Source organism: Mesoplodon densirostris, chromosome 4, assembly GCF_025265405.1.
Source record: "Mesoplodon densirostris isolate mMesDen1 chromosome 4, mMesDen1 primary haplotype, whole genome shotgun sequence".
In the NCBI taxonomy this organism is placed as follows: domain Eukaryota; kingdom Metazoa; phylum Chordata; class Mammalia; order Artiodactyla; family Ziphiidae; genus Mesoplodon; species Mesoplodon densirostris.
In genome coordinates, this window is record NC_082664.1 from 122,864,250 (window position 1) to 122,877,191 (window position 12,942).

Genomic DNA, 12,942 nt, shown 5'->3' on the forward strand with positions numbered 1-12,942 from the left:
GTCAACTCTACTCCCAGATATGGTTACAGCTCCTTCCCTCCCCACGTCAGGTGTCTGCCCAAAGGTGTCTCTTCTCCATAAGGCTTCCCTGACCCTACATAAAACAGGACTCCCTCTCCCAGCCCAGCCTATCTCTCTTTCTCCATAGCACTTTCCATTTCACATAGTATGTCTTTATTCACTTAAATTTCTTCCTCTGCCCACTAGGATATAAGGTCCATGAGATCAGGGAGTCTGTTTTGTTACTACTTTATCTCCCAGCACCTCGGAAAGTGTCTGCTATATAGGAAGAGCTTAATTCATTGAATTAATGAATGAGGCTTCATCCTCTTATGACCTGTGAAATTTCAAGATAAGTAGAAATAGTGTGGATTAATGGATTTCAAAATGTCCAAAGTAACTTTGGGAGCTTTGCAAAGCTCTTTTATGAGGGATTTATAAAAATCAGTGTGCTTTTGAGTCTCTACGTGACTTTCCAAAAATTCATTCTCATAGGATTTACACAAGGTCTGGCAGCAGAATGTCTGTTGGTGCTTTTGTTGCAAAAATACTATGCAAGTTATGTTTAGATGTTCAGATGCTTCTTTTCTTCATCAAGCTGGGCCCCAGTGAGGCTAAAATGCATAGGGATACCCAATAAAATTCTTGCTGGAATAAAACCTTAGTTAGTAAATGGGCTCTGCTCTGAATGGAATAGAATAAATTCCCCCAGAGGGGAAATTATTCTTTGGGCTGTGATCACAGCAGCCAGAGCAATATATAACCCCAGGGGCCAGATGAAACTTGGCCAAGGGCTGTAAGGTTCCCACCCCTACTCTGTAGACTCCGTTTTAGGACACCTCAGCCTGCTCACACATACCTGTCTAATTGCTAGTCCATAGCTGTGCCCACACCTCTTTAAAACACTGACAATCTGGCCCAAAGTCTTGTTCTTCCTGACCCAATTCGAAATTAATGTTTGGGGAATGGGAGAGCATGTGTGTGTCTGTGTGTGTGTGACTCGTGTGTTATTCCACTTTGATAGTTTGCTTTGGCAAACTGCTCCCAGCTTGCAACGTTTTGACAGATTGAAGGCTACCAGGGCCTTTGGCAAACAAATCACACTCTCCCCTCCAAGCGGTGCCGGAAGCCACATTTCTAGCGAGACTTTCCGATTCACCTTGCACGAGAAGCAGCCCAACATTTCACACCAATCAGAACAAAAACAACAACAAAAGTTATGCCGTTTACCCATCCCTGTTCTAGATTTTAAACACTCCAACATTTCATTTCCTGTAGAAAATAACGCCCGCTGAAATTTGGTACAAGATTGACATCACGGAACTGGGACTCTGCCCTTGTGTATTCGCCTGGGTCAACCCCTTCCCACCCACCTCCCCCAATCATCCTTGACTCCAGTGAGGGTGGATCATGTCACAGCCTCTGTGTACCTCGGATTATCTCAATGAACTCAATGCCACTTGAGCATATCAAGTCACAAAACAAGCAAAAGAGCAAAAAGAAAAAAAACCTTACTTTTTTCCTTTTCAGTTAATACAACCCGAGAGATATTTGGGGAGCAACCTGATCATGAATAAAATTATACTGACCTTCACAAAAGAGAGCCAAAATCTTAGCATCGAAGTGAAATCTCCACCTGCATTCTGAGGATCAAAAATTTTTGCTACGTGTGCATTTTACTGTGTTCAACTCAACCCTCTGCCTTCCTCTGACAGCAGTTAAAGAGTTAAAAGGCAGCAAGAGAAGGAGATGGGTTACAAATGACATTAGCCAGAAGACTACGTCGTTACCACTGATCTCAACGCTTACAAGTATTATTTCATTTAATTGTCAAAACCATCCTATCAGACACTTTGATTATACCCATTTTTCAGGTGAGGAATTTGAGGCACAGAAAGGCTAAGAGTCTTATTGAAGGGCACACACACCTAATGAGTGACAAAGCCTGATTTCAATGACAGAAGTCAGATTCTTGGCCTGGACCCTTAACCACTGTGCTCTGGGGCCTCCTAGGACACAACACACCTTGAAACCAAGCATTTGCCATTTTATTACATCACTTTTCTTCCGCAGTCTGTATAAGGCTGTGGCTTCACACGTCTGTTTCACTTTCTGTCACTGCTTGCAAAAAATAATCAGAAAATAAGTGGATACAGTAAAACTTCATGCATCCACTCTCACTAGACAACAGTCTAAATTTTAAAATACTTGAAGCTTACCATTGAAATCCCAAACTTAAAAAAAAATACATTCTGTTTCTTTGCCCTGCTTTCTCATACAGAGTATGCTGCGCTTAAGCAACCTTGTTTAGATGGCTCAGAGTCCCCAGAGTGAGTATTAATCAATTTGTGCATGTAAGGTGGCGGCCTTGGAGCAAAGCAGCCTGAGAGCACCGTGGAAGCCTGGGGCTTTCTGAATCCAGTCGGCCCTTGGCCGTCTCCTCTCTACCGTCAGGCAGGCTTCGCTTACCTTCCTACAGATGAGCCTGCGCCTCTTAACTCGGCTTCCTTCGGGTCCACCTTGGCCTCAGAAACCGTTAGACAACCAAGCTGCAGCCAAACCAAGATCAAACAGGCTCAGGGAAAAGGCCTGCCTGGCTTTCGTGGAGTAAATGTTTCCATTTTAGAGCATGGACTTACGGACACCTATTCTAATTGCATATTGGTTTTTATTGCTTATTTCCAGGTTCTCAATTCTCACAGCCATTTGCATTTTCTGGACTGGGGTCTCTGGAAAAGTGAGGTGTTCTGTCACAGCACAGCTTTTTTTTTTTTTTTTAATTTATTTTTGGCTGTGTTGGGTCTTCGTTTCTGTGCGAGGGCTTTCTCTAGTTGCGGCAAGTGGGGGCCACTCTTCATCGTGGTGCGCGGGCCTTTCACTATCACGGCCTCTCTTGTTGCGGGGCACAGGCTCCAGATGCACAGGCTCAGTAGTTGTGGCACATGGGCTTAGTTGCTCCGCAGCATGTGGGATCTTCCCAGACCAGGGCTCGAACCCATGTCCCCTACAATGGCAGGCAGATTCTCAACCACTGCACCATCAGGGAAGCCCCACAGCACAGCTTTTTAAGACACAAGACCCTTTGATAAATTCCCCTGCTCCATGGTAGGCTTCTTGAGGAAACAGTTCTGACACATCTTTGCAGCAAGCAGAATGACCAGCGCCGTCTTGGTCCAAACTCAGGGCTAATCAATAGCAAGTGAATAAAAGAATGGAAGGAGAGAATGAAGTGAGGGGAGAAAGAAAAATGAGAGAGAGGAAATGCCGGTCACCAAGAAATACAAAGTGCTGCTGTGACCGACACTTTCATCAGGAAAGTGTTTTCTAAGTACATCCCAGAATTCTCTGTTGGAAAAACAGAACTTGGGGAAGGAAAAAGACAATCCTAAAAGGTGGGTTTCTACAAGTTGGAGACATTGATTCTGATCCCGGGGTGGGAGGGGTGTCAATGTTAACCTGAGTCATATAAATTCACTTGAGTATACAAGGAACAGGTAGTTGGCAGCTCAATGATCACACCTTGACTCCATTGAATGCTTTTTGGTACAGAAGGTTCTAGCAAATCCCACAGTCAAGTTCTGAGTGATGAGGATGAGAGCCAGGTGCAGGACTGTGCCAGGCATAAAGAAAAATCAATACTGTCTGAAAGCCTGCCATCATTTTATAGGGGTGGGTTTGCCAGAGCAGTCCTCCAAAAAACTGTTTTATTTCCTGCTAGCCTCTATGCCTACCATTCAGATGGCTCCTACCGGGCTTCCCACAAAAGATTCCAGCAGGTTCTTCCTTGGTACACTTGTACTCTTCTGCATCCACCAGATGAGTTGTGTTTATATGGAGTTTAACCATGGTCCCAAAATTGACGATGCCAGGGCTTTGTAATTACATAAAATATTCAAATAGTATACAGGCCCATGAAGCAGAATGCAAAAAGAAATAGTTGGTAGTTGTTTCTACACAAATGAAGCTGAATGCTTTGGAAAGACTCAATAAAGGCAAGTTGCCAAAAAAACCAAAAAAAAAACTGGCAAATTAGGTGTGGATGAGACAACTGTAAATGATTAGGGGCAAAAATAATAAAAATCCAGAATCATTCTATACTCAGATTGCTTTGCAAATGTCTTTAGATTCCCATTCCACTTTAAAGAAACCCAGATGGAAACCTCAGATAATGCTTACGGGTGTGGTTTGTGCAAGAAAGACAATCAGGGGTTCACGCTCAAAGAAAAGTCCTTGGCCCCCATATCAAAAACTTGGTGAGTGAATGTACATGTGTTTTAAGTTAAAAATAAACTGTTAAAGGTTTGTGTCTGTATCATTTGTATGATCTTCTGCTTTAACCTACTTTTATAGTTAACTGAAGATTCTAATCAGGAAAGAAGAATCTCCTCCTTTTTTTCTCTCACATGAAGGATAATTATTAACTTATTCATTCAATATTCAACAAATATTTATTAAGCATCAACTGGATAGTGGTTTAGATGTGGGCTACACCAACTCAGCCCTGCCTTATTGACACCTGAAGTTCAATACTTAGGGTCCCAGCCTGGCCTCTTCTCTTCCCTCTCCTCCTCTTGCCCCTCCCCATCCCACTCCTGCCCCTCCCACTCCCACTCCTGCCCCTCCTCCTCTTGCCCCTCCCACTCCCACTCCTGCCCTTCCTCCTCTTGCCCCTCCCACTCCCACTCCTGCCCCTCCTCCTCTTGCCCCTCCCACTCCCACTCCTACCCCTCCTCTTTCCTGTTTTCTTCCTGGCCACATTTCTCCTTCTCCTTCATCCCATTTCTTGATCCCTGGCATAGGGACTCTAATTGATCCCATGACCCTTCCCAATTATCACATATTTCTCTACTCTGAGGGGAGTCTCAGTTTTCATTCCTCAGCTATCACTACTTTGGGCATTCTCTTTCTCACACTTACAAGTAAACTTTCTCAACCCCCTTCCTTCTTGTTGTTTGTATTCAGGATCTTTTTCAGTTCCCCAAGAACAGCCGCCTTTCTCTTTCTCATTTCCTCAATCCCTTCTGGTTGTATTTCTCAGCAAAGTAGCTGACAGGCATTACAGTAATATTACTGTGTGTATCAAGGAAAAGAAAAGCCTTACTTTTCAGAAGACTAAAACCAGACACTTGACCTAGGGCCACCAACCTGTAAAATGATCCAGAACTCTCCTTCGTAAGAGCCATAAAAATCACCATCTAACCCCATAATCCCTCTAATTACATCTGCATTTCTTCAAAAACTACTATTCAAAATAAGAATCCCCCCCCAATCAACTTTAACCACTTGTTTGGCATTTTCAATAGTTTTGTTTTCCTCTGTGTTTTCATCTCAAAGATAACTTGTATCAACTATACAAAAGCACTCCATGAGGTAAAGAAAGAGCCCCTGACCAAGCAGACTGGCTCTAAAGAGACTTTGTTGGCTGGCCATGGTAGGTGGCCATCTTCACTTATTACACTGCTTCTAGGGAGAAAACTGAGTTTCCTTCCACTCAAGCACTGAAAAAACACACATAGATGTAACTGTGCATACAAAAAAAAAAAAAGGTGAATAATTTGGAGCAAGTCTTTAAGAAATATATATACTTCTGTATTACTTAGTGCCTTTTCCTCTCTAACTTGTAACAGGTGACAAAACTTAATCTAACCTTGACCAATCCTTTGGTCCAAATGGATTTCACCTGCTCTGAGTTTTGCACGGCATCCAAGTCTTGTCCAAGGTTCAATGGCAACTCGCTAACCAGCTCCACCTAGAGTTAAAATCTTAGTGTCTCTTCTGCTACTGGGTTTAACCGTGGTTCTTTTGATTACTACAGATTCTGAGCAGGGCAGAGACACTTGCTATGTTAATACTCAGGGCTTCTCCATCTCTTTCAATGACGGGGAGGCTGGCTTTCTGTTTCCCTGTGGCTTGGCAAGAACTGGGGAGGGATTTTTAAACGAAATCTCTGCATATCAGAATTGTGAATCCCCTTAAATGCTTTTTCCTCTCAGGGATTTTCTTGGCAGCTAACTCCCAATTTTTCTCTGGTGTTTTCTCTATAGGTAGAGAAATCCTCCAGCTTTTCCTGTTGATCTTTATGTATTTGGTTGCCTTGATAAGTATTAAAAAGCCCTTAATATTTGTGTTTCTCTGTGTGCTTCTCATCTACCGATTTTATCAAAGACCTCTCACTCTTAAAGTAACCATAGCTCTTTCCCCCAGAACATTTTGAAAAGCATTTAAACAAAAGATACTCTAGTTTTTACGTGGCCCTAGAAACAGAATGCAAAATGGTTTATGAGTACCTGGCTTATGAAGAAGGAGACTTGATGGAAATCTTCAGCTGAGCTCTCCCAAAGACTCTCCCATCCTCATAACTCACATTTTCTTTCCCCAGTCCTTACAGCAGGACTGTTGGAGAAACGTCCTGCTGAGTAGCTCTGTTCAAACAATCCCTTCAGCAAGACCATAATCCTGGAGGCCTGTCAAGACTTCCAGAGTTCTGCCCGGAGGGTACCAAGGCCACATCTAGCTTTCAATGACTCCCACCTTGCTAATTTCTAATATGTGGGCAATTTCTCTGAAATAATGCACAGCTTGGAGGTGAGCCCGCCAAGCCTCCCTTGAAGGGAGATGGCCTCCGTATCACAGATCATTACAGAGATTAACTGCAGGGGCATCAATTAAAATTCCAAACATTAAGAAAAAAAAACTTTGCAAAAGGGACTTCTCTCAAATGAAGCCCTTCTTGTACAGCCTGGGTGGCCACAATTTTGAGGGTCTTCAGTACTCGTAGGGGCCCTTCTGATGGCAGCTAGATTTACACTTGCTTACCACATGGGGAAACTTAGGTTTTATCTGCTGCTCTTTTCAATCCAGTTCAATATATGACTGTGACCTCCACTTCTGTGTCTCCCATTGGGTCCTGGTGTTCAAATATGCTGTGGTCCTAAAGTGACCCAGTGGTCCAACTGCATTTCTCATTCCCCTGTGGTTTTACAGCAGTATGTTGGAGCTTCCACAAACTGGATACATATTTTATGTCTTGAAATATCTTTTAAACTATGTTTTAAACTATGGCTAAAAAAAATGCACCCATGCTAATTTAGATTAGATACCAAAGACTAACCCTGAAGAGACTTGGGCTGCTCTGTTCATGGCTGGATTCTGCAGAAGCCTCAGGATGGAGCTTTTCCTGCCTTCTCTGACTCTTTTTGACACACTTGTTTATGTCATTGATGAAGAAGCTTATAGCTCTGCATGGGTCTTTGGACTGCAGGCCTGCACATGTCAATTCGTGTAAAATTATACAGGCAGTTACAGACTAAGCTCACCCACACACACACTACACTCAGTGAAATGCTAGGCATGGGTCTAAGAGCATCTGCCTGGCAAATGCTCTAGCCCTGGTTGGGCCATCACATGTGGCACCGTCATAATAACATATTACAGACCATTTTACTTTTCAGTGTAAGTTCTGGGCATTTGGGACTAACATATAGTTAAGGGGGGAAAAAACAACTACAAGATATCCTTAGTGACTCAACTTTGAAACAAAAAGTTCCTCCTTTCCCTTTCTAGATTCTGAATCAATTTCTTTAAAGAGTATCCTGAGATTGCAAAATGAGCTGCATTGAAGAACTATTACCAATTGCCATTACTTACCTGTATGGATCAAGATTTTCTTAATACTATGCAGCTAAAACCAGTCGCAAAATAAACTAGATGCTGAGACTAATGTACAAGCCATCATCCATAAATCTGATTTCAAATTTTGATGTTTATCCAAACAGACTCATTAATCTCATAGTGTGTAAATATTACAAACTCAAACATCTAAAATAAATTTCTCTTAATAAAATGCTGCCGATGGCTATTTATATGTTGAGATTTTTACATAGGATTTTGATTGAAGAATTTTTTTTTTTTTTTTTTTTTTTTTTTTTTTTGCGGTATGCGGGCCTCTCACTGCTGTGGCCTCCCCCGTTGCGGAGCACAGGCTCCGGACGCGCAGGCTCCGGACGCGCAGGCTCAGCGGCCATGGCCCACGGGCCCAGCCGCTCCGCGGCATATGGGATCCTCCCAGACCGGGGCACGAACCTGTATCCCCTGCATCGGCAGGCGGACTCTCAACCACTTGCGCCACCAGGGAGGCCCGATTGAAGAATTTTTAAAGGGGTCTATCATCTTAAGGAAAGTTTGAAAACAGCCTCGATTCTAGAGCACCAAGCCCTTTCCCTGACTCTGCACTGAGGGAAATGAGCACCAGGAGTTAAGCACTGATTTTCTGATTTGCATATAGAGATGATACTACTTGTTCTACTTACTTTGCATGGTTGATATCTGTATCAAATATAACATACAGGTGTGTCATAGAGGTTTTGAACAGAAGGGACAAGAGAGGTCACCTTCTAAATACACTGGATCAATTAAGTCACAGTCTGTGGGGATACAGCCAGAGGACAATATTTTCTCAAGTTTTTCAGGTGATTCTATTGTGCAACCATGATAAATACACACCAATCCAGTGACATCTTTACTTAAAAAAAAAAAAAAAAAATCTGGGCTTCCCTGGTGGCGCAGTGATTGAGAGTCCGCCTGCCGATGCAGGGGACACGGGTTCGTGCCCCAGTCCAGGAGGAGTCCACATGCCGCGGAGCAGCTGGGCCCGTGAGCCATGGCCACTGAGCCTGCACGTCCGGAGCCTGTGCTCCGCAACGAGAGAGGCCACAACAGTGAGAGGCCCGTGTACCGCAAAACAAAAACAAAAAAACAAACAAACAAACAAAAATCTGAGTCCTAGATGTTTCCTAGCAAATAGCAGAGCACAGCATCGAACTTAAGTCACTCGAATCTCAGTCCAAATACCTCTCACCACAGCACACAGTTCCCCAGGCCTCAGCAGCCTTTGTGAATAAAAAACTTACTACACATATGTACACAGCATATAAAAAATATCTGTGAGATTCAGGCCCTCAAGGCTAGTTATTATAAGAAATATATAGTAAAATTCAAATATCAAATTTCTTATTTCCCTGTTCTCTTTTTAAAAGATTCTCCACTTACCTGAGAGACTCCAGGAAACCGGAAACCATGATGCTGGGTATCCCAGGAAAAGCAAGGGCTCCTCAGAGATGTTGCCAATTTTCTGCAGATGGGGGTGGCACTCAACTCCTACAGAAGAATAACAATGCTATTTTTAGCATGGTTTGCTTAGGAAGATTCTAGAGCCTAAGATTCTGCAGCTTAAGTTGGCCAATTAAACCGGAAGTGAGCAAATGGAAGACATTAGGACAAAAATACCATTGCCCAGTTATGCCCAATTATGGTTACCAGATTGCCCAAATGAAAGCAGATTATGTATGAACATGAGGTAACAAATTTACAGGACATTCAGCACAGTGACTGACCCATAGAAAATGTTTAATAAACTCCCATCAGTATGACTACCTCAGATTCTAAGCTAAGAGCAGAGTTGGCATTAGGCAAATGCGCGTTGGAAATCTTGCGCCATCCATTAAAGGCTACTTGACCACAGGAAAGTCATTTCACCTCTATGTCTTGGTTTCTCCAACTGTACAGTAGGGGTAAAAATACAGCCTAACAATAAAAAGAAATGATGTCTGGATACATGCTACAAGACAGACGAACCATGAAAACATTACACAAGTGAAAGAAGCCAGATACAAAAGGCCACTTATTATATGATTCCATTTACAGGAAATGTCCAGAATAGGCAAATCCATAGAGACAAAAAAATACATTAGTGGTTACCAAGGTCTGGAGGGTGGGGAGGGGCTAATTCGAGGGTCTGAGGTTTCCTCCTGGGGTGACAAAAATGTTCTAAAATTAGATTGTGATGATGATTGCACAACCCTGTGAATACACTAAAGAAAGTTTAATTGTACATATTAAATTGGCGAAGTGTATGGTATGTGAATTACATCTCAATAAAACTGTTAAAAAAATATGGCCTAAAGAACTGTGGCAGATTATGAAGATTAAATGAATGGACACATGTCATATGCTTAGCTCAGTGCCTGGAACAGAGGACGCTCAATTAAAAGTAGCTCTGCAGAATTCCCTGGTGGTCCGTGGTTAGAACTACACGCTTTCACTGCGGTGGCCCGGGTTCAATCCCTGGCTTGAACCCCAGAGTTTTCCAAAATCATGGTTTCCAAATTCTTCTCAGGACTGCAAATTTCCTTCTCACTAGAAACAGGAGATGGGGGATAAATTACAAGGACTTACGAAAAGACAGTCAGGAGAATCAGAAAATTCCATTTGCAGGGGGAAATAAGATTTTTCAAGTTACCACCAGCCCTTTCTGGGGGTTATTAAGAAAATCAAGCCTCTTGAATATAATCACCCCTAATTAGCCATCAGCAACTCATGAAATTACTCATGGTATTGAAGACCCTTAAATTCTTGGGTCTCAGCCAAAAGTTACACTGAGATCCACCAGGAAGAAGGCCAACAAGTGCAAATTGGAACAGTTAAAACTCCTCTGAATCCGAGGCACGGTCTTCTTGCTCTTGGCTGGGAAGCGGATATGCACAAAGACGGGATTTAACTTGGGAGTCAGATGAGATCTTTGCCAAGCTCCTGATAATGATCAACTAATCAGTAATTATTTACTCATGTGGGGTGCTCAGGTCCTCTCCAAGGTGCTATGGAATTCAAGAGATGAGGCAATGCAGAGTCTTGCTTTACAACCTAGCTTACATGGATAAGATTTAGGGACATGGAATTGTGTGGGGAAAGGTTGGTGTTATCCAGAACAACACAGGGTAAATAGTGTTATACAGAGACCTTGAGCATAAATCAAGCTAGTTCAAGAGAAGGAGAATCACTAGAGAGGGCTGGTCAGGTATCAGCAAGGAAGATGGGTCTGAAAATCAGCCCTTAGCCTATGTGGGTTACAAAAGAACAATCCAAAGTGTTTGGTAAGAGTGTACATATTGTAATCTGAAAGACCTGGATCTAAGACTAATACCTCCATTTATTAAGCAGGTGATCTTAGGCAATTAACCCTTTTGGCTTTCAGTTTCCTCATCTGTAAAATGGGGATACTGTCTATAACTACCTCATAGGGTTGTTGTGCATATCAGATATTTATTGAGACTCCAGGACCTAGGTGCTAGATACACACACACACACACACACACACACACACACACACACACACACACACACACATGCCAGGCATGGTCCCTGCCTTCAAGGAAATTACAATCTACAATCTAGATGCTAGAGGGCTACACATGTTAAAGAAACTGAAACATAAATAAGTATAAAAATAAATTGTGATAAGACCCATGGAAGCCAAGAAGAAAGTGCAAGGTGCCTCAGAAAGTATACTGGGCAGTAGTCAGAGAAGGTCCCTCTGAGGAAGACCTTTATGCTGGGCCTTGAGGGGTGAGCAGGAGTCAGGCAGGTGAAGAGGGAGGGGGGCATCCCAGGGAGGGGGAATCGCACATGTAAAGGCACGTGAGGAACTGGGAGGAAGAAGGAAGGAAGTAGTGTGGTGGGAACGTAGCAATCAAAGGAAATCCCAGGAAGAGCTGACCCCCTACTGAGAGGTAAAATCCCCAGAATGTGGAAAATGAATGGGTGAGGGGGGCAAGGGAAAGAGGTCTCAAAGGGGACCCCCTCCACCCACTCCAGATTTCTGGTGGACTGAGGTGGCAAAAGGAGGTGCTAACTGAGCTTTTTTAGTTTTGTCAGGAAAGGAAGGGCAACGCTGAGGGAAGAGGGTGTGCTATAAAGCAGTGGTTTCCAAATCTGACAAGATGTCAACCAGAAAAACATCTTAAATTATCAGAACAGTTTGAAAATAGATTTACAACTGCTGCTGATAAACATGAACCTCGTTCTGTGTATTTTGCCTTCAGATATTTGCTGATGATAGAATGAAGCCATCACAATTAGCATGTCGCTTTAAAATATGGTTCCTTCCATCTTTATGTCACCCTTTTACAATTTATATTTTGAGTGTATGTTTTATGTGGTCACATCATACATTGATAGGTTAAAAAAATAACCAAACATAGATTAGCATTGTATGCTCAAACATTTTTTACTGATGGGGTGTGCAATCAAAAAAAATTTGTGGAGGCCATTACTCTTGAATGTTTTTTTGACCAACTTCTTGTCAGATTTGACTGGTCACTTTTATCTTATGAAATGGTTGATGAGCGTGTCCTGGAAGAGCTGGTAGCAGCTCTGCCATCTCCTGATACTCACTTGGGTCTCTATGATTGTAATAGGGAAGAACAAATCTGACTCCATGTTGGATCTGTTTCTTTAACTTTTGTATTCTATTGCTTTTTCTACAAATTAATCACTCAAGGGATGTTGCCTAGAGCTTAAAGTATACATAATGGCCCATTCTCCAGGAACCCTGCCTCCCATGCCTGAGTGTTAAGTTAAAATACCTTTGTTTAGCTCACAGGAAACTTCCTGACCAGGCTACCTGTGAATGGCTGCAGGAAGAAAGAAATTAACACATCCCCTCTGGACTCTGGCCGGAACCAGGAAATATTGCTAACAACTTATCACCTTTTTTACATTACCTCCTCACCTCCCCTTCTTTATTCTGTAAAAGGAACTAGCATCCAAACCTGGGTAAGATGGTTCTTTGGGACACGAGTCCACCATCTTCTCGTCTGCTGGCTTTTGGAATAAAGTCACTATTCCTTGCCCCAACAGCTCATCTCTCGATTGATTGGCCTGTCCTGCAGTGAACAGTACGAGCTTGGACTTGCTAACATGATTACTATGTGCTAAATCAGCTCTGCTTTTCAAACTGTGGGTCACAACTCATTAGTCTGTCATGAAATCAACTGCGTGAGTCATGACCTGCACTTTTTATAATGAAATAGAAAAGAACAAAAAAAGAAAATGCCAGCATTTATCACACACAGTAAGGCTAAGTAAGTATGTCTCACTGTGGCTACC

At 42.7% G+C, this 12,942-nt stretch overlaps 1 protein-coding gene across 1 annotated transcript in view; it reads right to left on the reverse strand.

The window, feature by feature from the left end:
• THSD4 (thrombospondin type 1 domain containing 4) overlaps positions 1–9,155 on the reverse strand; it is a 571,330-nt gene extending 562,175 nt beyond the window's left edge. The window contains exon 1 of the mRNA XM_060097078.1: positions 9,049–9,155. Coding sequence (XP_059953061.1) covers positions 9,049–9,077 — 29 coding nt within the window. The 5' untranslated portion in view covers positions 9,078–9,155. The remainder of the gene's footprint in view (positions 1–9,048) is intronic.
• Between the last annotated feature and the right edge of the window lie 3,787 nt (positions 9,156–12,942).